The 22,697-nt window shown below is 60.0% G+C and overlaps 6 protein-coding genes across 13 annotated transcripts; 2 read left to right on the forward strand and 4 right to left on the reverse strand.

Moving 5' to 3' along the window:
- Positions 1–138: 138 nt before the first annotated feature.
- Positions 139–1,767, reverse strand: SPA17 (sperm autoantigenic protein 17). Of its 3 annotated transcripts, none has more exons than XM_027710739.2 (4): positions 1,678–1,767; positions 1,170–1,342; positions 733–803; positions 139–607 (listed from the first exon to the last, which is right to left on the reverse strand). In XM_027710739.2, the coding sequence occupies exons 2-4, from the start codon at positions 1,321–1,323 to the stop codon at positions 533–535; spliced, it is 300 nt and encodes a 99-aa protein (XP_027566540.2). In that variant the 5' UTR covers positions 1,324–1,342; positions 1,678–1,767; the 3' UTR covers positions 139–532. The 3 variants fall into 3 exon arrangements, with proteins under 3 accessions (XP_027566540.2, XP_039240699.1, XP_039240700.1); XM_039384765.1 differs by having other exon boundaries at positions 1,658–1,734; XM_039384766.1 differs by having other exon boundaries at positions 1,619–1,699.
- Positions 1,768–1,778: 11 nt separating this feature from the next.
- Positions 1,779–9,847, forward strand: SIAE (sialic acid acetylesterase). Of its 3 annotated transcripts, XR_005564846.1 has the most exons (11): positions 1,779–1,927; positions 3,278–3,442; positions 4,447–4,610; positions 4,705–4,843; positions 4,928–5,111; positions 5,400–5,509; positions 5,596–5,729; positions 5,947–6,101; positions 6,180–6,375; positions 8,620–8,713; positions 9,291–9,847. XR_005564846.1 is itself a non-coding variant. In XM_039384758.1 (10 exons), exons 1-10 carry the CDS (start codon positions 1,858–1,860, stop codon positions 8,653–8,655), a joined length of 1,353 nt encoding a protein of 450 aa, XP_039240692.1. In that variant the 5' UTR covers positions 1,779–1,857; the 3' UTR covers positions 8,656–9,847. The 3 variants fall into 3 exon arrangements, 2 of the variants coding, with proteins under 2 accessions (XP_039240692.1, XP_027566529.2); XM_039384758.1 differs by having other exon boundaries at positions 8,620–9,847; XM_027710728.2 differs by lacking the exons at positions 8,620–8,713; positions 9,291–9,847 and adding an exon at positions 6,452–7,235 and having other exon boundaries at positions 1,780–1,927.
- PANX3 (pannexin 3) lies at positions 7,204–11,570 on the reverse strand. Its single transcript, XM_027710733.2, has 5 exons — positions 10,381–11,570; positions 9,576–9,718; positions 9,273–9,487; positions 8,469–9,133; positions 7,204–7,635 (listed from the first exon to the last, which is right to left on the reverse strand). The coding sequence occupies exons 1-5, from the start codon at positions 10,559–10,561 to the stop codon at positions 7,574–7,576; spliced, it is 1,266 nt and encodes a 421-aa protein (XP_027566534.1). The 5' UTR covers positions 10,562–11,570; the 3' UTR covers positions 7,204–7,573.
- A 58-nt stretch (positions 11,571–11,628) lies between these two features.
- On the reverse strand, positions 11,629–14,928 carry RPUSD4 (RNA pseudouridine synthase D4). The gene is made up of 7 exons (XM_027710735.2): positions 14,609–14,928; positions 13,448–13,613; positions 13,032–13,233; positions 12,759–12,852; positions 12,534–12,684; positions 12,200–12,297; positions 11,629–12,079 (listed from the first exon to the last, which is right to left on the reverse strand). Exons 1-7 carry the CDS (start codon positions 14,768–14,770, stop codon positions 11,894–11,896), a joined length of 1,059 nt encoding a protein of 352 aa, XP_027566536.1. The 5' UTR covers positions 14,771–14,928; the 3' UTR covers positions 11,629–11,893.
- HYLS1 (HYLS1 centriolar and ciliogenesis associated) lies at positions 14,881–20,489 on the forward strand. The gene is made up of 2 exons (XM_027710737.2): positions 14,881–14,961; positions 19,568–20,489. Exon 2 carries the CDS (start codon positions 19,592–19,594, stop codon positions 20,330–20,332), a length of 741 nt encoding a protein of 246 aa, XP_027566538.1. The 5' UTR covers positions 14,881–14,961; positions 19,568–19,591; the 3' UTR covers positions 20,333–20,489.
- Positions 15,109–22,608, reverse strand: PUS3 (pseudouridine synthase 3). Of its 4 annotated transcripts, none has more exons than XM_039384761.1 (5): positions 22,586–22,608; positions 18,205–18,638; positions 16,558–17,111; positions 16,059–16,249; positions 15,109–15,450 (listed from the first exon to the last, which is right to left on the reverse strand). In XM_039384761.1, exons 2-5 carry the CDS (start codon positions 18,589–18,591, stop codon positions 15,206–15,208), a joined length of 1,377 nt encoding a protein of 458 aa, XP_039240695.1. In that variant the 5' UTR covers positions 18,592–18,638; positions 22,586–22,608; the 3' UTR covers positions 15,109–15,205. The 4 variants fall into 4 exon arrangements, with proteins under 4 accessions (XP_039240695.1, XP_039240693.1, XP_027566533.1 ...); XM_039384759.1 differs by lacking the exon at positions 22,586–22,608 and adding an exon at positions 20,389–22,490; XM_027710732.2 differs by lacking the exon at positions 22,586–22,608 and adding an exon at positions 18,758–22,490.
- Between the last annotated feature and the right edge of the window lie 89 nt (positions 22,609–22,697).

Consider the following 22,697-nt stretch of genomic DNA (forward strand, 5'->3'; position numbering starts at 1 on the left):
ATTTTGGAACCACTTCAGGTGGGAAAACGTGAAGTTCACCGGTTGGAGTGAGACTAGGGGAGCCCTGCACGCCCCCCAAAATTCCACAGAGGCATCTGAGCTCTTGGAGGTGGGTAGGAGAGGAGCAATGTCACATCGTTTCTTCACGCCGGGATGTTATTAAGTTTCTTCCAACCTCCAGGGATGCAGGGGCCTAAATATAGAGGCTAAAAATATCAACCCGTGCTCAGCTCAGCCCCAAACCCGGGAGTTTTTGGGGAGAAATCTCAGGTGAGCAGCGCTAATAATGGTCAGGACCTCATTAATAAAAGTCCTCATTAAAACAGCGCCGCAGGGGCGGGATGGGAGCACTCAGGAGAAGGGCAGGAGCCAGGGTGGGATCAAGGGTTTTTTTTGGTTTTGGGGTCGGATGGTGGGAAATGGGATATTTGGGGCAAGCACTGGGGTCGTGTCCCTGGAGAGGTGTCCTGGTTCATGAGGGTTATGGGAACGTGCACCCCCTGGGTGTCTCTCTGGGCATTTTGGGGTGGAATCACAGCGTGTCGGTGCCCTGGGTGCTCTCTGCTCCCCCTGGTGCTGCCCCCGTGTCCTTGGCCTCCTTTGGTTCCTGGAAGAAAAGCGGGAAATTTAGGTGGTAGGGGACAAGGGCAGCAGGAACGGGGTGGGACCCAGTGCAGCCCTTGGCACCCGGATTTCTCTGGAGGGGCCTGGAAGGGAGGGTGGCCTTCCTACCTGGGAAGGGGGCCAGGTGAGGCGGTGGTCCTCCAGCAGGGCTCCCCACGCCACCGGGTCAACAGCACCAGCTGGGGAGAGAGGAGGCTTGATGGGCACATGGGCAGGCACAACGACACGGGTGATGGGCACAAATGGAAGGCCTGATGCCACAGGAAGTGGACATTTGGGGCAGGCACAACACCATGGGTGATGGGCACATGGGGCAGGTGTGATGCCGTGGGTGCTGGGCCTCAGGAGAGGCCTGATGATGGGCACGTGGGGCAGGACTGACACTGGTGATGGGCACGTGGGGCAGGACTGACACTGGTGATGGGCACGTGGGGCAGGCCTGATGGCCTGGTGATGGGACGTGGAGCAGGTGTGATGCCACACAGGCTGGGCAGGCAGTGCAGCATGGAGCAGTGTGGGGATGGGTGTTGGGCCGGGCCACTCACCCTCTCTCCGCTCCAGCAGCCTTTGGAAGTGCTGAGCCGCAAAGGCCACCACGTCGCCGGGCTGCTCCCGCAGCACTTCCCGCACCAGCCCCTCCAGCAGGTTCTGGAAGCCGGCGGGCACCCTCACGCTGGTGGTGGAGAAGGGGACGGACATGGCCGCTCTCCTGGACGCCCTGCGGCAGAACAGCCTGGGATTAACCCCAGCCCGCAGCCCCCGGTGCCACCGGGCAGCGCCGGGACTCGAACCCGCGGGCCAAGGGGGTGAGGGGAGGGCTGAGGAAGGGGGGCAGCGCCGCCGCTAGGGGGCGATCCCCTCTGCGCACGCGCAGCGCGCAGGGCACGGGGAGGGTGGGAGGGCGAGCGCGGGGAGGCTCCCGACGTCCCCACGATGTCCCCACGGTGTCCCCACGGTGTCCCCACGGTGTCCCCACAGTGTCCCCAGTGCCCGCCTGGGTCCCTCGAGTCCCCCCGCGCTCCCAGTTTCCTCCCTCGGCCTCTGCTGTCAGACCCGGCCCGGGCCGCGCCGCCGCCTCAGGCCGTGGGTGCGGACGCCGTCGCTTGGCAACCGCAAGCAGGCCACGCCCCCTATGCGATGGTCCCGCCCGCGGGGCGGGGCCACCGGAGGGTCCGGGGCCACCGGAGGGTACCGGGGGGCACCGGCGCCCTCACAGCCCGTCGTGCCCCCGGGATGGCGGCGTGGGCGCTGCTGGCGCTGCTGGCGCTGCTGGCGCTGCTGGCTCAGGCTCCGGCGGCGGCAGGTAAAGGGCTGGGGGGGTTCACCCTCCGCCCCCCTCCCAGCCCCGCGGGCAACCCCTGCAGCGGAACCCCCCCGAACCCCACTTCGGGGCACTTTGGCACCCCAGCGGCCCGGCCTCCATGCCCTTGGCGTTTCCTAACCTCCCCCCCCGGCCAGCTTTGGTGCCCATTGCACACCCCCCGAGCCTCGCTTCGGGGACCTTGGCACCCCCCCAGCCCCGCTTTGACGCCCAGTGCACCCCCAGACCCCCTTCGGTGACTTTGCCGCCACCCCGAGCCCCCCTCTGGTGCCCTCCCAGCCCCTCTTCCATGCCCTTGGCACCCCTGCTTAGCCCAGCTTTGATGCCCTTGCCGGCCCCCCAGCCCCTCTTTGACACCCTTTGCACCCCCAAGCGCTGCTTCAGTGCCCGGTGCACTCCCAGAGCCCCAGTTCGACGCCTTTTGCACCCTCTGGGCCCCACTTTGACACCGTTCACACCGCACCCCTCCCCGGTGCCCTTGGCCCGGAGCTGCCGCCGTGGGACGGTGCTTTACGTAAGGTGGGAGCCACATGCGGCTCCTCGGCCGTGTCTCGTGGGCTTTCCTCCCTTCCCTCCTCCCTTCCCTCCTCCCAGCTGCTTTTTATAGCCTCCACTCACTTCCCTGGCGTCTCAGTTCTAATTTTTTTTTCTTTTTTTTTTCTCCTCCGACTTGTTTTTTATATAACTCGCTCTTCCCGGAGCCTCGTGGCAGGAGGCAGCTGATTCCCGGGGGGCTGAGGAATTCTGTTCCTTGCTTAAACCCCAGCCTGGGACGAGCTGCGGAGGAGATAGGGCTCCATGAGCTCCAGCTGGGATCCCTGCCCCAAATTGCCCCTCAAACATGGGCAACCCATGCCCCCTTTTCAAACATGATTTTCTTTTCACGCCCCAAAAATGGAGCTTTTGGGGCTGCCAGGGCTTAGCCCTCTGCTTCCCTCCCTGCTGAAGGTGTCGTTGCCAGTGCCACATGCCTGGTGTTTCCCATCCCACCCTTGCCAAACTTTTTTCCCAAGGGAAAAATACATCAGAACATATCTATCAGCAAGGCTGGGCTGGCAGAGAGGCTCCCATGCTGTTATTAGAGGAATTTATACCAAAACCTGTGTCCAAATCTATGTAACACAAGATGTAACACACTCTCTGTGCTTTGGGAGATGAATTCTCTCCTGGGGACTTCAAATCCTGTCGCTTCTTCATCTCTGGGGTGATTTTAACCAGCTGTCCAGGAAGCTGTAAATTGAGGGGATTCTCATATAATCTGTGTTTAAGAGGGAATATTTAAGAGGCTGTTGTCCTCTTGGACCTGATGTTTGCCCTGTCTGGTGATTCCAGGGGGGATGCTTGACTTTGCCTCCTACTACGGCGACCACATGGTGCTGCAGAGGGAGCCGGTGGGGGCCGTGGTGTGGGGCCACGGGGAGCTGGGAGCTGTGGTGACTGTGACTCTCTCGGGGGCTGAGGGCCTCGTCATCACGAAGAAAACAGCACAGGTTAAAGGTCAGTCCCGGCCCCTCACCAAGGACTGGGGGCCGTTGGTTGTGGTGGCCGGGGAGCTCGTCCGAGCCCACACCGGAGCGGCCAGTGGGGTCTGTCACCACTCCGGGTTTGTCTCCTGGGGGTGCAGAGGCGATGGTGACTTCTCCACATCATGCTTTCCCCTCTGCAGGAGATCTGGGGGGGTTCAGCCGTCCCTGCCAGCACCAGCCTTTGCTCACTTTGGTTCCCAGCAGCGGATCCCGTGGGTGCCCAGCGGGAGCCGAGCTGCCGCTGGAGTGGGTGGCACCGCACAGGCTGGAGCCGAGCGGCGAGGCTGCCGAGGGGAGAGGGGGATCCAGCTCCTCTCCCCATCAAAAACGTCTCTGGGGAATCTCCAGAGCACTCCTGGCTTCTTTTTCTATCTCTGCCCCCTTGGGATCTCTAAGCCCTGAAGGATATCGCCCGTGCAGGCAGAGACTTCCTGGGGGCTGAGAGGGCTCAGGAGCACCTCAAATCCCAGCTGCTTCCCTGCTTAGAGAGTTGGGGGGCTGCTCATCACCTTTGAGGGGGCAAAACTGCTGCCCAAGGGCACCTCCACAAGCTGGAGAGCCTGGAGATGTCTTATGGGAGAGCAGTGATTCCAGGAGATCTGCAGGATCTGGCCCAAAAATCCATGCTAAGCTCCAGCAGAATATCTTCATGCCTCAATTCGGCACCTCTAAAATTAGCCAGAGACATCTCGGTGTCACACACACCAAGCTGCTCCTGTAGTCCCGGTTCCTCCCAGCAGCTTCTGCTCTGACACACATTTGTTTTCCGGATTTTCTTTTTTAACCCCTAAATTCCTCCAGGAGGAAAGACCCTCTGATGGCAGAGAGCTTCCAAAATCCATTTCCCCAGCCTAGCTTTGTGGTGGGGAAGCTTGTCCATCCCCACTGGTTGTTGGCCACTCATCCAATATCCCTGTGAAGGTCTTGAGATCTTTATAGGGCTGGTAGAAGCTAAGCACCATCCTCTTCCTTCAGGACCTTCTGGGACATGGACAACTGTCCTGGACCCGATGGATCAGGGTGGTCCCTATGCACTGACGGCCGAGCAGGGCTCAGAGAACGTGACACTGCGGGACATCTACTTTGGGGACGTGTGGCTTTGCAGTGGGCAGAGCAACATGGCAATGACAGTCCTGCAGGTAAGGCCCCACAGCATGGATCAGGCAGGATCAGGTAGGGATCAGGCAGGGATCAGGCAGGGAAGCACCTCGCACGCTCCCTCCCCTTCCCCAGGTGGCCAACGCCAGCCAGGAACTCGCCGCCGCCGCTCGCTATCCCTACGTCCGCATCTTTGCCGCGGCGCCCGCCCGCTCCAACGTGGAGCTGGAGGACCTGGAGGGGATTGCCTTGCCATGGTCCATCCCCACGGCTGGTGAGTGCAATGTGCCTCCAAAAGAAAGCCTGGAAACAGCTTTCCCCCCCTTTTTCCCCTTGCAGCCCACTGTTTCTTGAGCAGAAAACCTGGGCCACGGGAATTTCACCTACTTCTCGGCCGTGTGCTGGTTGTTGGGGCGCTCCCTGTACGAGGCTCTGGGGTCCCCTGTCGGGCTGGTGGAGGCGGCCTGGGGGGGAACACCCATCGAGGCCTGGTCCTCCCGCCAGGCTCTGCAGGCGTGTGGGCTCCCGGAGGACACGGGGAGGTGAGAGAAGGTGCTGTGGAAACACCTCTTGCCCTGCACCACACTGCTTTTGGGGAGTATCTGCATCCCTTCCCACCTCACCTCCTCTCCTGCTGTCCCCTCTGTGCGTCGTTTGTCCCCCTCTGGATAAAATCCCCTCCCATGCCCATGCATAGGGCAAATCTGGGTGGGTAGAGGGAGAAGATGAGGCCCCCAGAGCTCCCCTTTGGCACGGTGCTTGCTTTAACCATGCAGGGTTAAGCCCCCCTTGTGCTTTGCAATCCCTTTAAGCTCAGCTCTGTCTTCCAGCACCTCCCCACACTGGCATCTCTCCGGCCCACAAACGCCATCCGTGCTCTGGAACGCCATGATCCACCCGCTGCTCAACATGACCCTGCGGGGCATCGCTTGGTACCAGGGTGAGCCTGTTTGCATCCCCCCGAGGTGGAGCAGCCCCTGCTATCCCACGGGGCTCTCACCAACCCTTCTCTCACCTGTGGGACAGGTGAGGCCAACGCCTTCCTGCACACGGACCGGTACAACTGCACCTTCCCCGCGCTCATCGCCGACTGGCGCCGCGCTTTCCACGCTGGATCAGCCGGACAGACGGAGCCACTCCTCCCCTTCGGCTTCGTGCAGGTTGGGGGTGTGAGAGGCAGGACCCCCATGGGGTTGCCCAGGAAGGTTTTACCCACCCTTTCTCCCACTGGAGGCCACATCCAAGCTGGCAGCAGGGAGAGGATGCTGTAAACACACGGGCAGGTCCTGCTGGGTGCTGAATCCTGGGCAGGGGCCAGAGTGGCCATTTTTGGGAGTGATGGCTAAGCCACTCCCCCGTTCTTCCCCTGCCTTGCAGCTGTCCACCTACCGCCGTGAGAGCCCCGACGACAGCTTTGCCCGGCTCCGCTGGCACCAAACAGCCGACCTGGGGGTTGTTCCCAATGCCAGGATGCCCGGCACCTTCATGGCCGTAGCCATGGATCTGGGCGATGAGCACTCTCCCTACGGCAGGCGAGTCCCGGGCCGGGGTGAGGGTGTAGGGATGAAGCTTTTGGGTACCAACCCCATCTCCTTGCTCTTCCTTGGCAGCATCCACCCTCGGGACAAGCAGAACGTGGCACACCGGCTGCTGCTGGGCGCCAGGGCTGTGGCGTACGGGGACAAAGACCTGGTTTTCCAGGGGCCGTATCCCACCCGGGCCGTCCTGGAGGTGACCAGGGGGCTGCTGAACGTCACCTACAGCCAGGAGCTCATCTGCCGTCAGAGGGACGCACGGTCATTCGAGGTGAGGGGTAGGAAATCCTCCCCGAGGGGCTGGGAGAGGGGAAGGCCACGCTGATGAGGGTTTCTCCCCTCCCCAGGTGTGCTGCTCCAGCCAGGCGTCCCCGTGCCGGTGGCTGCCGGCACCGGTGGTGGCCGTGGGGTCCCGCACGGTGACACTGGCCCTGGGTGGCTGTGGGACGCTGGTGCTGGGCCTGCGCTACGCCTGGGCCGAGTGGCCCTGTGAGTACCAGTCCTGCCCCCTCTACAACCCCCAGGGGCTGCCTGCACCCCCCTTCCTGCTGGACACCCTCCCCACAGGCAGCACCGACGGAGGGAGGGAGCTGCTTCTCCTCCCTGGCTCTGGGTTCTCCTGAGGGATTTAGGGGAGAGGAGGGAGCTCAGGCTTCTGGGTCCCCTTCCAATCCTGGGAGGCAATGGGCTCCATTACTGTCCTACTAATTAAACAACTTTCCAGCTCCTCTTTGGCTTCAAGCCAAGGCTGCAGGGGGAAAAAAAAAAGCCAATTTACAATTAAATTTATGAAAAATTACTTTAAGAGAAGCAGTAGGACACACTGATGGGAGCCAAACCCCTCACTGCTTCTCCCTCTGCCCATGGAGCTGGTCCTGGCTCCCCAGGACACCCCATTTCTCAGGGCATGGACTGCTCACCCCCACAGTAGGGTGCTTGTGGGATCCAGGGATCAGCTTCCAGCTGCAGGGTAGAGCGGGGAGAGAGAGGAGCTCTGCCAAAAACCCACAGCCAAAGACTAAGGCTGGGCTAGGAGAGGGAGCTGTGAAGGGTGTGAGTGCCTTCCACCTCCCTCTGTTAATAAACAATAAATAGTAAATAGTTAATAAACCAGCTTATTTTATTCCTGGATCCTTTTTTCCTTCAGAGGAGTACCCTTTATTCCTCCATCCTCCCCCTCCTGCTGTAACAGCAGGGAAATTTGTGTGGAAGAGGCACATTGTGGCACCCAGTGCTTGGAATAAGAGAACCCAAGAGGTTCTGTACAAAACATTGACTGTTTAACCCTCTTTTTCTGGAAAAACATACATAAGAAGGGAAAGCCCAGTTGCAGGAAAAGCAGGTGGGCTCAGCCCAGCTGCCACATCACAGCTGTGTTAGAACCAGGGTAATGCACTCAAGCGATGCTGGAAAGAAGGATGTGGATCAAAGTGGATCCTGGGATCGCAGGATCCCTGCCTGCTCCTGGATCAGGCAGAGCCGAGTGAGTCCCGGGAGGGTTTTCCCATCGTTTCCACTCCAGGCTTCGGTCCTAGACAGGGCAGGAAGAGCAGGCAGTTATTTAACAGGGCGATGGCACACTGGGAGCTGGGCTTTCTCCAGCAGCGTGCGACTGGCCCATGAGCCAGGTGTGCTGGCCCCGCGGTTGCCATGGCAATGGGGATGTGAAATCCAGCTCAGTCTGGGTGGTTTTTTTAAACCACAGCTCAGACTGTGTGTTCAGGGCCAGGAACGGAGTCCAGGCCTCCCAGCTCCTGCCTGCAGGGATGGGCTGCCTTACACAGCCTGGAAACCACTGCCATGGGCACTGGGGATCCCTGTGAGATCCCAAAGGAGGCACCCACCTCCCCGAAACCCAAAGCACATGGGAGAGGGAGCAGTGCAAGCCCCAGGGATGTGGCTCTCCCTTGGAGCCTGGCTCCCTCTCTGCACACAGCCCCACTGTGCCCACCAGTGCCATGCAAACGGGAGAAGGGAGCAGGCACGGCATCCTTGGTATCAGCCCCCCAGGATTTAAAGCTCCCAATCCCACTCCAGCAGGCTGAGCTGCCAAAAACAGGGACCCTCGTGGTCCTGCAGTTTGCCCAGAGCTTGGATTTAAGTGGCAAGCTCTCTGCTTGCTGTTCCTATAGCAACTCTTGCCCACGCCTGGGATTGCAGTAGCGTTACATCCCAGCTGCCAGAACCCTCTCCCAGAGCTGTCAGCCCTCACGGTGACCCCCCCCAACTACCCCCCAAACACCTCAATGTCTTGGCAAAGGGTTTAAGGCAGCGGTGGACGGATCCAGCCCCATTCCCGAGGTGGGATCTGGCAGTGTGGGAAGCAAGAGGAAGAGGGAAGTTGTCTCTACCCAAAGAGCCTACCTAGGGCCGTGCCATTGGAGAGAGCTGTGCCACCCTCAGCCTCAGGGGTGCAAGCGTGGTGCTTGGGCTTGGTGGTCTCCAGCCCGGCCAGCAGCGTCATGAAATCGATGACGGTGTCGATGTCCTCCTTGTTGGCCGTGGTTTCCCTCAGGGCGCTGACGGCGTTGAGGCGGCCGAAGGAGGTTAGCTCGGAGATGTTGGCGCGGAGGAAGAGGAGGATGACGTTGAGGTCGTTGAGGGGGCAGGTAAGCATCCTGCGGCTGAGCAGGTCGAAGGCAGGCAGCATCTCGTAGACGGAGAGCAGCCCCTTGTCCCACTGGCAGAGCTGCAGGGCGTTGTAGATGACGACGGGGATAAGGAGGATGTAGACGCTGCCGACTGAGAGGCTGATGAGCTGGAAGATGGAGAAGAAGACCAACTTGCAGGGGATGAGTGGGGGGATGTGGGGCTCTGCCTGGAGCAGCCCTGTTTTGATGGAGCAGCTGAACTCATCCTGGAAGAAGATGTTGAGGTGGAGGAAAACCAGGTAGAGGCAGGTGGCAGCCAGGAACAGGAGCAGCAGCAGGTTCCTTAGGATGTAGATGAACGTCAGGGCGTGGGCGTGCTGCTTGCAGGTCAGGTACCGCTCCAGCAATGGGAACTCAAAATACCTCTCCCGGCGGGCCCTGGAGGCAGAGGGACACAGTGGGAGTGAGAGCCACCCCCCAAACCTCACTGCTTCACCCAAGTCCATCCTGGAACAGCCACAGCCACAACACCCCGAGGAGGGACTCCAAGGGCCGCGGTGACCCAGCAGGGCCTCACCTCTCGTACTCCTCCCAGAATTGCTCTGGCTCGGCACTGGCCTGCTGGACCTTCCTCATGTGCTGCACCAGGCGCACCGAGCGGTTGTAGGATTTATCCAGCTCGTCGATGATGAAGAGCAGGTCGGAGTGCAGGGCGGGGGCGGCGGCGTAACGCCACAGCAGGTACGGCAGGTACATCAGCACCGCCACCACCAGCAGCGAGTAGGGGAAGACCTGGGCAAAGGGGACGGGAGGGCGTTGAGGGTGTGGAGTGTGCACCCAGGTGGCATTTGGGGGCACCCAGACGTGACTTTGACCCTACCTTGAGAGCCCAGAGGGACTTGGTGACAGCGTGTCCCTCGGCGTCGAAGCCGTGGTGGATGAGGGAGTCCCAGCAAGCCGTGTCGGCGTAGGCAGACTGCTTCCCCGTGAAGTTGGTGGGAGAGAAGCAGCTGATCTGGGAGCCTGGGGTGAGGAGGAGGAGGAGGAGGAGAGTGAACCTCAGCCATGGAGGGTGGAGGAGCATTCCTCAGCCAGGAGGGTGATTACATCTAAGGCATCGCTTTGAATTAAAAAAAGCCTTTTTCATGGTCATTTTGGAGCTGCTTTTCCTCACTGCTGTGTTCCCGGCAAGGACTTTTCCATCTCTTCCCAAACACAAACCCTTTGTGCACACTGGTGTGTACACAGTGCCGGGAATTAGAGACCAGCCAGACTGGAGTAAAACCAAATCCCCAGGGGAAGCAGCAGAATGTTGGCCGAGGCCAGATTTAGCCATGACACACCATCAATGCATCCCTCTGTGCTGCTGGCACCCTCCTAAACAACCCCACGGCACCCGAAGGTGCTGGGCACGAGCAGCTGAGGCTGGGCATCGATTCAGCGCTGCTCCTGGGGCGCATGAACAGCCTAGCACGGCTGTTCCCGGGCTTTCCCAGTGAACAGTGATCCATTAAAAACAATCAATAAACACCCATGACGCAGAACAGCTCCTAAAACAGGACTTCCAGTCTGCTCTGCCTTGGATCACGACATCAGCACGAACACGAAGGGTTTGCCGTGACAACCAAACCCCTGCCAGCGATTGCCCTCAGCCCAAAGATCCCTTTGGAAAAGCTGCGACTCACCGGCAGAGAACTCCCGGGCAAAAGCCAGCGAGACAAGGCAGAGGGGCAGCCCCACAGTGACAAACTTCAGCAGGCGATCGCTTGGCAGCTCCAGCCGCAGGCCCTTGGCTCGGGAACTGCCGGGATCCGGGAGCAGAGCGTCGGAGAGCATGTACTCGGCAGCCGTGTGCGAGAGGGACATTTTGAAGCGAGGAAGAGGAGTCGCTGGCAAGTGCTGCTGGTGCTCGGCAGCTCTGGTGTCACCTGAGGTGTGACCGGCTCAGGAGGGAGTTGGCCGAGCTGAGGAGTCCCTGCCGAGCGCTGCGTCCGATGGCTGCAAAGGACACCTCAGACAGGGCGTTAAATCGCCCTGTAATTACAGGGGAAGCCTTTTCACAAATAGAAATAGAAAATCCCACCCCAGCAGCCACGGCAGCGGGCCGGGGAGGCAGAGTTCCTCCTCGACAGCATTCCTCCCCGGCAGGGTTCCCGCCCGGCTGTGGCCGTTCCCGGCTCCCCGCGGTTTTACACCACTCTCTCATCAGCCGAGGGATTTCTGGCGCCGTGGCCCGAGGGCACAGGGGTGCCTGGCTATTTTCAGTGGGAAGGCAGGGGACAGGGCACTCCCCCAGGGAGAAGCCCCAGATACACAGAGGCCCCGTGGGGTACAAAGAATCCTTTCCAGCACCCAAACCAGCTAGAGGGAACCTGCTGCCCCGCCTTAAGGTCCTGGCACAGGCCAGGAGTCAAAAAACAAGGCAATTTTGAGGCAGAACATCAGCTGCAATTCCCCAGATTGTCAATCCCTCCTCTCGCCTCCCTCTCGAGGCACAGGGGGAGGAATCTGGCTCCAAGAAAAGCTTCCAAGGGCAAGAGATCCCAATAAGAGGATCTAGAAACAAGGGATGGGGTAACTGGAAGGGGCGGTGGGACGGAGCAGTTTCTCCCAGGAGCACAGTCAGTGCCCAGAAATCCATGCTAACACTGCTGGCAGCACAGAGCAGGGCCAGTCCTGGAGCTGCTCAGCCCAGCCAAGCCAAGGAACTCCCCGTGCAGTCTCTCAGCATAGTGAAAAAACTCCACAGCCACTGCCAAATCACACTTTCGATGGATTTTCCAGTGAAGGGACTTTCCAAATCTGAGCTAAACAGCTCTAAAGGGAAAACTGATGGCTCCAATTCAGGAGGGGCTGCACCCAGGTGTGCTCAAACCTGCCCAGGGACTGAGTCCCACCCGGCCTGAGCACAGAGACACACAACACCTTCCCTTGAGGGAACCGGAGCTTTTATTGCTCGGAGACAAGTCCAAAACATGGATCAGGCAGAGCCCAACGTCCATCCAGCCTCGTTTGTCTAAACTAGAGGCTCTTCAGTGTGCCCAGCTGCTTTCCTGTGCCAGAAGCACACGCAGGCACCTGCTCTGAATCCAGCAACACCAGCCTACCGACTGTAGGCTTCACCCCACCGCTGGCTCCAAGGCGGGCACAGCCACTGCCACGTGCTGGACGTGAGGAGATAACTGGCCCCACTCCTCATCAGTCCTTAGCAATGTCCAGCTCCAGCTTCTTCAGCGTTTTTTGGAAGAAGCGGGGTGGTTTGCAGACGAGGTCTATGGGCTGGCCCAAGGGCAAGCAGAGCCGGTGGGCGTGCAGGTGCAGGGGCAGGTGCCGAGCCTTGCTCTGCTGCAGCTTCAGCCTCCTCAAGGTGAGCACAGGAAGCTTCTGCAGTAAGGATGAAAACGTCCCTTCAAAACCCCAGCTCTTCAGCTGGGACATGAAATCCCCGGCCCACAGGGAGCTGGGGGACACAAGGGGCTGCATCCAGTGCAAGATCTGCCCTACCTGGGGTGCCAGCTTGCTCCAATGTGAGTATTTGTGATCCCCCAGGATGGGGCACCCCAACCCATAGGCCAAGTGAACACGGATCTGGTGCTTCACCCCTGAGGAGAAAACAGAAAGAGGAGAAAAGTGACATCCAGCCGTGCCAGGCCTCACCTCCCACCCACCATCCTCAGTGCTGGACAAGGCTATGCCAAAATTGCCGGCAGCCAGAGAACAGCTCAGCAGCAAACCATCGCCCCAGTGGGGCTTATTCCCAGAGCCTTGTCCCAGAAAGGATTCCAGTCATGTCTAACGATGAGCTGCCACTTCCCAGTGCTGCTCCTGGCCCCCTCACCGGTGATGGGCTGGAGCTCCAGCAGCGAGCAGGCGGAGGCGCCGGCCAGCCGGCGGTACCGCGTCACCGCGCTCTCGGCGCTCCGGTTCCTGCGGATTTTCACCACCTTCCCATCCTCCGGACACAGGCGGTAGTTGGGAGCCAGCGTCATCTGAAGGGCAGGGAGAGGGTGAGCCAGGGGAGGCAGGAGGGAGTGCCAGGGGTACCAGGCTGGAATGGGCTCACCTTGTAGTGCGACTGGTGGCTTTGCACCTCCTTCTCCACGATGGGGATCTCCACGATGCCCTCAGCAGGGTCTGGGTCCCCCAGGACAATTGCCCTGGGCAGGGAAAGCACAAGTCTGTGGGGTGTCACTCCTGCAGGAAAGGAGCCCTCCCCTCAGCCCTCTCCCACCACGCAGCCCTATAAAACGCTGCTGCCCCCACATCCTGAGGACTGTCCCCTCGTCCCTTCCTCAAACCCCCTTTGCAGCCCCTTCTCCACCCAAATCCTTCCTACCAGTAGATCTTCTCCACCTGACGGGTTTTGAAGAGCAGCCGGACCTTGTCCGCTGTCTCCCTGTTCCGTGCCAGCACCATGACACCCGTGGTCTCCTTGTCCAGCCGGTGGCAGAGGTGGAGGGGCTCAGCTCTCATGTTCTCCAGCATCTTGGCCAAAATGGGCAGCACGTCAGCGATGCAGTTCTTGATGCCGGGGCCGCCTGTGTGACCCACAGCAGGGCAGTGAGGGGAGTGGTCACCTCCCCATGCACCCTAAACCACCCCCAAGGTATCCTGGGGAGGGGAAGGCTGAGATCTGACAGTGATCAACCCCCAGGAACCCTCCCTGGGAAGAGAAACCCCAGCACAGGGAGGACAGAGACAGAGGATCCTATCAGCACCACGGAGCCATTTCCACTCTCCCCTCTCCCTCACCATGCACAGGGAGCCCGTAGGGTTTGTTGATCACCACGATCTCCTCGTTCTGGTACACGGTTTCCTGCTTGAGGATCTTGGCCAGGACGTTGGGGTGAACCCGCTGCAGCTGCTGGCTCAGCGCGGTGAGTTCCCGGAGCTGTCGCTGTGCTGGATCCTTGGGGATCTGAGGAGAGAACAAGACACTCAGCAGGGGATAAACAGCTCTTGGCTTTCACACAGAGCTCCAGTGGGACCTCTAGCAACTCACTCGCCTTCTGTGTGCGCCTGTGTCATGCCTGAGGGACAGGGTGGCATCCAGAGGGATCTGGATGAGCTCGAGCAGTGGCCCATGGGAACCTCATGAGGTTCAACAAACCCAAGTGCTGGTGCTGCTCCTGGGTTGGGGCAACTCCTGGGATCCATCCAGGCTGCGATGAAGGGATGGAGAGCAGCTCTGGGGGGAACGACTTGGGAGTGCTGGTGGGTGAGGCTGGACTGTCCATGTGCCCTGGGCTGATCCCACAGCATGGGCAGCAGGGCAGGGGGGGATTTTGCCCCTCTATCCCCTCAGGTGAGATCCCATCTGCAGAGCTGCCTCCAGCCCTGGGATCACAGCACAGGAATAACGTGGAGCTGCTGGAGTGAGTCCAGAGGAGGCCACAGAGATGCTCCAAGGGCTGGAGCCCCTCTGCTCTCGAGCCAGGGTGGGAGAGCTGGGAGGGTTCACCTGGAAAACGGGAGAGTCCAGGGAGAACTGAGAGCCCCTTCCAGTGCCTAAAGGGGCTCCAGGAGAGCTGGAGAGGGACTTTGGACAAGGGCCTCGAGGGACAGGACAAGGGGGAATGGCTTCCCACTGCCCGAGGGCAGGGTTAGATGGGATATTGGGAAGGAATTCCTGGCTGTAAGGGTGGGGAGGCCCTGGCACAGGTTGTCCAGAGAAGCTGTGGCTGCCCCATCCCTGGAAGTGTCCAAGGCCAGGCTAGACAGGCTTGGAACAACCTGGTGTAGCGGAAGGTGTCCCTGCCCACGGCAGGCGGTGGGATGAGATGGCCTTTAAGGTCCTTTCCCCCGCTCCATCCCGGGACGCACCGCCCGAGCCCGCTCCCGGGACGGCCCGCGCGGGGCACGCCGGGAGTTGTAGTCCAGCCCCTAAGGCCCAGCCGGCCGCTCCCCGCTCACCTCTCGCCGCTGCCCCGCGCTGCTCCTCAGCCGCTCCGCCAGCTCCTCCGCTCGCAGCCCTTCGGCCTCCCGCACGCTCCCGCTGAGGCCGCGCACCGTCCGGGTCAGCCCCGCACCGCCCCGCCGCCAACACTGCCGCGCCGCTCCGCCCGCCGCCGCCATCTTCCTGCCCGCTTCCCCGCGTGCCCCCGCCGGCCAATGGCGGCGGCGCCTTGGAGGGCCTGTCCAATGGGGAGGGGCAGTGAGCTGAGTGACAGCCGCGCCGCCCAATGGCAGCGGGGCGGGGGTGTTTAAATGGCGACAGCGGTTGCGGCCCGTAACGGAGCGGCGGGAGCGGCGCGGCCGGGCCGGAGGTACCGGGGGCGACAGGGGTGGGGGGCCAGCCCGGTGTAACCCAAAATAACCCAGTGTAACCTCAGCAAGCCTCACTTTGCTGCCCCGCTGCGAGTTGACGGTGCTGCGCCTCCCTCCTTCCCTCCCAGGGTAGGACACAGCACTGCTACAAGAGATTTCTTGAGATTTATAAAAAACCAGCACCGAAGAAACGCGCTTTTTTTCCCCAATAACACTAATAAAAAGAAGTGCCGAGGCGCCCCGTCACTCGGTGTCCACGCAGACCCTCTTGGGCGGCTGCTCGGGGGCTGCGCTGCTGCCCCGCTTGCCCTCGGGGGGCTCCTGGTCCCCGGGCACCCCCGGCCCCCGGGGGGGGTCGATGCGGCCCCTCCGCACGAAGTGCTCGATCCGAGCCTCCAGCCCCTCGCACCGGGGCCGGGCCAGCAAGGGCTTGTAGGTGCGGGCTTGGACCCCCTCCACGAAGCTGCTGACCAGGCTGCTCCCCGGACCTGTGACATCATGGAAGAAATACGTTTAATTACCCCGTTCTTTCATATTTATTTTTTTTTAACCAGTTACCCCTCTAGTTCACAGAATTATATACGTAGCCTTAAGCTGCGCCAGGGAAGGTTTAGGCTGGACTTTATGAAGAATTTCTTCACAAAAAGGGTGATTAGATGTTGGAATGGACTGCCCAGGGAGATGGTGGAGCGACTGGCCCTGGAGATACTCAAGGAAAGACTGGATGTGGCACTCAGTGCCGTGGTCCAGTTGACATGGTGGTGATCGGGCACAGGTTGGACTTGATTTCAGGTCTTTTCCAACCTAATTGAGTCTGTGAATCCCAGAATGGTTTGGGTTGGAAGGAACCTTAAAGACCATCTTGTTCTGCCCCCTGCCATGGGCAGGGACACCTCCCACTAGCCCAGGTTGCTCCAAGCCCTGTCCAACCTGGCCTTGGACACTTCCAGGGATCCAGGGGCAGCCACAGCTTCTCTGGGCAACCTGTGCCAGGGCCTCCCCACCCTCACAGGGAAGGATTTCTTCCCAATATCCAATCTAACCCTGCCCGCTGGCAGTGTGGATTCCAAGGTGTTCCCCCAAACTCCCCCCTTACCTTTGCCAGTGGCCATGGGAGCAGTGTCCAGCCCTGCCAACATGTCCCGAAGCACGTGGGTTTTGACGGCGTGGCTGGCCCAGAGCTGCTGCAGGTGTGTCACGTTGAAGCCCTGCACCTCTGGGTCGTAGAGCCACTGCAGGTCTGGGAACTCGCAGTCGTACAGGACCAGGGGGAACTCGACTGCCATGCTGGGGACAAGGACAGGAGGTGGGCCCACAAAAAGGCTCAAGAACAGTGGATCTGCCACAGCCAGCTCTACCCTTCACAGAACTCCCTTTCCCAATAAAAGCTGACTTAATTTTCACCAAATACCAAGGAGTAAAGCCATTAAAGCTTTGTCTGAGAGCAAGACAACACAGGTCCTTATGGACACATCCCAGGCTGGCAGCCTACTTCCATGCTGGGAGACTGCTCCATGTGCTGGCAGGGACGTGGCTCGCCAGCAGCACTCCAGGTGCAGCCATTGCTCCATCTGGTTTTCCAGAGCAATCCCTACCTGTACTGCGGTTTCCGGGGGTTCTTCTCCACGTCCAGCAGTTCGTCGATGATGTCCGGGCTCTCCATGCCCTGGCCGATGAGGAAGAGCACGGCCATCATGCAGCGGACCTGGTGGTACAGGAACGCCTGCCCCGTCACCTCGAACTGGCACAGCCGGAAGGGATCCCGCGGCCCGGATTCTCCCCCTCTCTCCACCCACGTCACGCGGGCGCTGAGGATCGTCCTCTGGAAGTTGAGCACCCCGTTGGCCACGTCCATCTTGCAGAGGTTGCGGAAGTCGTGGGTGCCCACGTAGCGCTGGGCGGCGCTGTCCATGAGGGCCACGTCCAGCTGGGCGCAGGGGAAGAAGTACCGGTAGGTGCGGCGCTGGCAGCTGAAGCGGGCGCTGAACTCCGGCGCCACGGGGGCCCAGGCCAGCACCCGGATGTCGGGGGGCAGCACCCTGTTCAGGATGTGGGTGTAGCGGAGCTCCTCCCGCTGCCCCTCGCCCGCGTGCCCGTTTTGCTGCTGCCCCTCCGGTGGCAGGCTGGAGCGGAGATCCAGGGAAATCACCTGCAGAGACGAGTAAAAGCCAGGATTAGAGCGCGGATGGATGGGCGCAGCGGCGTGTGGAGCCAAGTCTTCCTACACCTCTGGGAAATAAACCCAGGATCTCCTACAGATGAAGGTGGCTTCAGTCGGGTGATCCTACCATGGAGCTGCGAGTGCCTCTGCTGAGGAGCCGAGCAGATGCCACAGATTCCATTAATAAAACAGGCAAATTTGCAGGCTGCCTACGTAGCACGGTCTCAGAACAGCTTCAACTTTAGTCACTGGGTTTGGGTTATAATGTGCTTTTTTTTTTTTTTTTTTTTTTTTGAGCTGGAGGTGATGACTTGAAGGCAGTAACAGCCTGGCTCGCTTGGAAACCTGGTGTGGGAACACGTTCACTCCCAGCGCGGGCACCATGTGCTGAAACAGCACAAGAGGAGGCACCAAGTGCCCTGATTTCGTGCAGCTCATCCTGCCATGGAGAGCAGAGCAGCCACTCGAGGCCAAACCTATGCCAGCTCTGCTTCCTGCACCAGGAGGGAAGGAAGGAGAGCAGCCCAATGGTGAAGCCACCACGGCTGTGTTCTCCCCAATGGCTCAGCCAGCCGGGTGGCTCCGTGCCCACCAAGCAGGCCAGCTCCATCCCCTCCCTCCAGCTCCCACTCCCACGCTCCCTTCCGCTGGCTGCAGCTCCTCTCAGACCCTTCTGTGCAGGAATTCAGCTGCCTGATGCTGCAGGAAGGGAGCCAATTTCTGGGGTTTTTGGATTTTGGTGGGATTGGAGAGTTAAATCAGCTGAGAGGGCCCTGCCAAGGACAGGGCATCGCCCCTTTTTGGGCAGCACTGAGCTACTGGAGAAGCTGCAGCCTAAACCAGGTTTTATCCTCCTAAAGCAGGGCCCCGGAAAAGAACTTGAACTAATATGGGGGACAAAACAGCACTAAAACACTTCAGGGGTCTGAAATAGTCTTTCCACATGCAGGAAAGCCATTGCCAGGCTCACTTCCAGGGGTAAGAGCTGATGGCTTTTAAAGAACAAATCCAAGCTGTGCTGTGGGACAGCAATCCCACTGGATCTCCATCCCACCCGGGAAAACCCACAGGAGATGCTGACCTGCCCAAAGGCACTGACTCCCTTGTCCGTGCGCCCGCAGCGATGGTAGTTGGAGGTCTCTCTACTGTCCACCAGCCGTGTCTTCTTCAAGGCTTCAAAGAGCTTCTCCTCAATGGTGTTGGGGGTGTTCTCCTGGCTGGCAAAGCCCTGGTAGCCCCAGCCCAGGTAGGCGATGCGCAGTGCCACGTGTCTGCGGCCGTGCGCGCTGAAATCGAAGGGCCTTTGCTGGCGTTTTTTGGCTTTCCCGGGGGCCAGAGCAGCCTCTCTCCTCCCAGTGCCCTCCTTGTCATCCTGGAGCTTCTCCTGCAGCCGCTTCACCTCCGCTTCCAGCTCCTGCACCCTCCTCAGGAGCCCCTCGTGGTCAGCAGCCGTGCTCTCCTCGGCCATAGCCACTGCCCTGGAGCATCAGTTTGTTGCTGGTGGATCCTTGGGGTCTGCAGGGAAAGAAAAAAATGGTGGATTTACATTTTTATGTGGTTTTTATTGCACTTCTAGGCTGGCTCTGCAAAATAACCTTTATCCACGGAGTCGGTTTTTATCATCTGAGCCCCACCGTGTTCCCAGCAGAGCATGGGCAGGGCCACGGGGGCTCAGCTCGAGCAGCCTTCATCTCACTCCAGTCTCTTTTTTTGGAGTCTTTAATCACTCCTCTTCCCCCAGCCGATGGGATCCGCTCCGTCAGCGCAGCACGTTCCCGGCGAGCCGTCACGGAGCCTTCTCACTTTCCCACCTGCATCCCGCTGCAGACAGCGCGCTGACGGCTGCCACTCATCCCGCCCCGCCATCTGCTCCCGCCCTTCCCAGCGCCACCAGGGGCTCCTGCAGCTCTTCCAACCCGCCTAAAGATATCCTAAGCCTGTGCTGGGAGTGGGATCTGTGTCCGGATCCCTTTTTGTCACAGGGCTAGAGGTTTACTCGAGGTTTACTATCACCAGACTCATAAGCAAGCATCTAAACATGCTGTGCTGAGCCTCCTCCTCCTCTGCAGAAGTAGAACACCCTCTCTGATGTCCCTGGATTAAATCATGACTAAATAGTGTGGATTTAGAAGAACAGGTACAAGCAGAAAACCATTAATCTCTCACCCAGTGCACGGAACTTGCCCTGTGTTTGCAAAGCAGGACTTAACTGACCACATAACTAATTCTAATGGAGTTTTCCAGCAGGAATTAAGGGCTTGTGTTTCTGCTACTGTAGGGAAGAGCCTTCTGCTGGTGGCAGGAGGTTCAGCAGTGCTCTGAAAACATGCCCAACCTAAATCAACACCCCTGAACCCAAACATTTGAGTCTCGGAGCCCCCTTTGACACCTTTAGCCAGCTTGAACATGCTGCAAGACATTAACCCTGGTTTCTTTTTCTGCAGAGTCCACCCGGTGTGGTGAGAATCATGGAGGGGACATCGGGCGCCTGGCCGGGAGGCAGCGAGGAGCTGGCGCGTCCCCGTGACGACCCCTACGCCGATGCCTCCATCGTTTTTGGGGCACAGTCAGACCTTCCAGTGCTTTCTGAGGATCAGAGGGAAAACAGGAAGTTGGTGATGAAGAGGAAGGTGCTGAGGCACAGACCCGATGGAATGGTGGAGATCTTTGATGAGTCAGTGAACAATGAGCCAGGGTGCAGTGCCGAGCCCAAGTGCGGTGCCGAGCTGTGGAATACGGGGCGTTCCAGGGTTTATATGGAGGACACCATCTCCGAGGGGGAAATCAGCAGCGAGGACCTGGAGGAGTGCATGCCCTGTGATGATGAGTGGTTCCTTGAGGACAGCCCCTGCTCTCTCCTTGAGGATCTTGGGAGACGGAGCACGTCTCGGCACTCCGCTCGGGTGGGATCGCCTACGTCCTACATTCTTCCGCAGGTTGGCAGACGGAAGAAAACCGACCCAGTGGCCAAATTCCACGGATACAGACAAGACTGGGAGAGATACAGCTTCCCGGGGGAAGATCCACACGATGATCTGCGCTGGGCCGTGCGGAGGCAGATGGCTCAGCCGGGAGAGCCGCGCCGGGCACCCAAGCGCCTCGTGCCCAACACGTACGTGGTGCCCACGACCAAGCAGCGCGATGCCCTGCGCTTCGGCGTGCGCCGGGACCTGGCCCAGTGCCTCATGCCCCGCAAGGACGCCTCCTAGAGCCACAGCCCCCTCTCCAGCACCACCGCTTTCCCCTCCTCAACATCCTCCATCACCTGGAAAATCCCCTCGCTGCGTTCCAGTTCTGCTGTGGAGGAGGTTTGATTTGCGATGTCTCGGCAGCGTCTTTTCCTTTAATAAAGCATCTGCAAACACTCCTTATCGTTCTGTGGGTTTGTTAGAAACTCCACAGGCAGCATCTGTTATTCCAGACTTATCCCTGCTCCACCAAACTCTGCTCCCTTGGCCTTATTTTACCTCATTTTTAAAATAAGGGAGCTTTGGGATGGAAGTAAGGTAGTATTAGTGTTATTACTATTATTAGCGTTAATTTTTTTCCCAGGTATAGGGGTGGACTGAAAACATGGCAGTTCTGGCGCAGGAAAAAGTCCCCAAAAGCTGAATGGGATGGCTGGAAAAGGGAGCGGGGAGGACAGGACACAGGTGACAGCTGCAGCCTGGAGCTCTCTGTCCAGCTCCCACCAAACCTCCTCTGAATGTGATCCCAGATGGGAAACACACAGGCCTGTGTGGTTACCCCACACTGGGGGTGTTCTGGCACCCCAGGGACCTTCCAGGGTTGGGGGCCCTGGCTTTCCAGCACCCTGTGGACCCCCATCCACCTATGAAGGGAGTTTTGTCTCCCAGAACCTTAGAGACTTCCCTCCAAACCCTATGGGGGACAGCACCCTCACCCTACAGGGTCCCTGCTCTTTCAGCACCCCAAGGACCGCCCCATAAAACCCTATGGGGTCTCTGTCTGCAGCAGGGGACCCTCCCTGCTCCATGGTTCCTGTGCTCAAAACCCCAGGGACTCCCCAAAACCCTATGGGGTCCCTGCATCTCCATCACCCTGGGGATACCCCTCCCCTTCTGGTGTCCCTGTCTCCAGCACCCAGTGCAGGGGTCCCTGTCCCCAACACCCCAGAGAACCCCCCAAAACCCTATGGGATCACTGCATCTCCATCACCCTGGGGCACCCCTCACCTCCTGACCATAGGATCATAGGCTGCTGACCCCTACTTTATGGGGGGGCTCCCTGTCCTCCAACACCCCAGGAAGCCCCCAAAACCTATGGGGTCCCTGCATCTCTATCTACCTGGGGACAGCCCTCCCCCCTTGGTGTCCCTGTTCCCAGCATTTGGGGAGGGAGTGTGTCCCTGTCCCCAACACCTCAGGGACCCCCCAAAAACCTATGGGGTCCCTGTCTGCAGCAGGGGACCTTCCCTGCACCATCATCCCTGTTCCCAACTCTTCAGGGACTCCCACTATCCTATGGGACGCTCTGTCCCCAGGGATCCCCCAAAACAAAATGGGGACCAGGGTTGGCACCCTATGGGGTCCCTATCTGCAACAGGGGACCCTTCCTGTCCTATGATATTGCTGTCCCCAACTCCCCAAGGACCACCCTATAGCAAGGGGGTCCCTATTCCCCACCACTGCAGGGACCCCTCAAAAATCTATGGGGTCCCTGTCTGCAACAGGGGACCTTCCCTGCTCCACAATCCCTGTTCCCAGCTCCCCAGGGACCCCCACCCTATAGCGGGAGGTCTCTCTCCCCCGGCACTCCAGGCATCCCCCCAAAACTCTACAGTGTGCCTGTGTGCAACAGCAGGAAACCCTCCTGCCCTACGGGGTCCTTTAAACTCTCCAGGACCCTCCACCCTACAGCGGGTGCTCTCTGTCTCCCAGCACTCCAGGCATCCTCCCAGAACTCTACGGGGTGCCTGTGTGCAACAGGGGACCCTCCCTGCCCTATGAGGTCGCTGTCCCCAACTCCTCAGGGACCCCCACCCTATAGTGGGGCGGGGTCCCTGTCCCCCAGCACCGCAGGGACACCCCCAAAAAACCTATCAGGTCCCTGCCCTACGGGGCCCCTGCCCACAACTCTCCAGGGACCCGCCACCTTACAGTGAAGGGTCTCTGTCCCCCAGCACTCCAGGCATCCTCCCGAAACTCTATGGGGTCCCTGTCTGCAGCAGGGAACCTTCCCTGTCCCCAGCTCCCCAGGGACCCTCCACGATGTAGTGGGGGGGTCTCTGTGCCCCAGCACTCCAGATATCCCTCCAAAACCCTGCGGGGTCCCAACAGGGGACCCTCCCCGCCCTATGAGGTCGCTGTCCCCAACTCCCCAGGGACCCCCACCCTACCCGGGGGTCTGTGCTCCCTCGTTCCCCCAGTACCGCCGTTCCCCGTCCCCTTTCCCCATCTCCGCCCCTATGCCCCGCGCCGTCCCCGTGCCCTGTGCCGTACCGGTTCCCCGTGCCCCGTGCCATACCCGTCCCCGCTCCGCACCCGGGGCCGTCCCCGCTCCCGCCGGTGCCGGATGTTCCCGCCCCGTCCGGCGCCGCGGGCGCTGTGAGGC

Source organism: Pipra filicauda, unplaced genomic scaffold, assembly GCF_003945595.2.
Source record: "Pipra filicauda isolate LSUMZ 115617 unplaced genomic scaffold, ASM394559v2 scaffold370_size807399_pilon, whole genome shotgun sequence".
In the NCBI taxonomy this organism is placed as follows: domain Eukaryota; kingdom Metazoa; phylum Chordata; class Aves; order Passeriformes; family Pipridae; genus Pipra; species Pipra filicauda.

Bases quoted from the DNA above. Each gene is read 5' to 3' on its own strand.
- SPA17 (XM_027710739.2), bottom strand. From the start codon at position 1,323: ATGTCCGTCCCCTTCTCCACCACCAGCGTGAGGGTGCCCGCCGGCTTC. The intron at 804-1,169 runs GTGAGTGGCCCG...CTCTCTCCCCAG, and splicing joins GCTGCTGGAGCGGAGAGAGG to CTGGTGCTGTTGACCCGGTG. The intron at 608-732 runs GTAGGAAGGCCA...CTTTTCTTCCAG, and splicing joins TCACCTGGCCCCCTTCCCAG to GAACCAAAGGAGGCCAAGGA.
- SIAE (XM_027710728.2), top strand. From the start codon at position 1,858: ATGGCGGCGTGGGCGCTGCTGGCGCTGCTGGCGCTGCTGGCGCTGCTG. The intron at 4,611-4,704 runs GTAAGGCCCCAC...CCCCTTCCCCAG, and splicing joins TGGCAATGACAGTCCTGCAG to GTGGCCAACGCCAGCCAGGA. The intron at 4,844-4,927 runs GTGAGTGCAATG...TTTCTTGAGCAG, and splicing joins ATGGTCCATCCCCACGGCTG to AAAACCTGGGCCACGGGAAT.
- PANX3 (XM_027710733.2), bottom strand. From the start codon at position 10,561: ATGTCCCTCTCGCACACGGCTGCCGAGTACATGCTCTCCGACGCTCTG. The intron at 9,488-9,575 runs GTAGGGTCAAAG...CCCTTTGCCCAG, and splicing joins AGTCCCTCTGGGCTCTCAAG to GTCTTCCCCTACTCGCTGCT. The intron at 9,134-9,272 runs GTGAGGCCCTGC...CTCTGCCTCCAG, and splicing joins TTCTGGGAGGAGTACGAGAG to GGCCCGCCGGGAGAGGTATT.
- RPUSD4 (XM_027710735.2), bottom strand. From the start codon at position 14,770: ATGGCGGCGGCGGGCGGAGCGGCGCGGCAGTGTTGGCGGCGGGGCGGT. The intron at 12,853-13,031 runs GTAGGAAGGATT...TTCCCTGCCCAG, and splicing joins CAGGTGGAGAAGATCTACTG to GGCAATTGTCCTGGGGGACC. The intron at 12,298-12,533 runs GTGAGGGGGCCA...TTTTCTCCTCAG, and splicing joins GGAGCTCCAGCCCATCACCG to GGGTGAAGCACCAGATCCGT.
- PUS3 (XM_039384761.1), bottom strand. From the start codon at position 18,591: ATGGCCGAGGAGAGCACGGCTGCTGACCACGAGGGGCTCCTGAGGAGG. The intron at 16,250-16,557 runs GTAGGGATTGCT...CCTTGTCCCCAG, and splicing joins CCCCGGAAACCGCAGTACAG to CATGGCAGTCGAGTTCCCCC. The intron at 15,451-16,058 runs GTAAGGGGGGAG...ATGATGTCACAG, and splicing joins TCCCATGGCCACTGGCAAAG to GTCCGGGGAGCAGCCTGGTC.
- HYLS1 (XM_027710737.2), top strand. From the start codon at position 19,592: ATGGAGGGGACATCGGGCGCCTGGCCGGGAGGCAGCGAGGAGCTGGCG.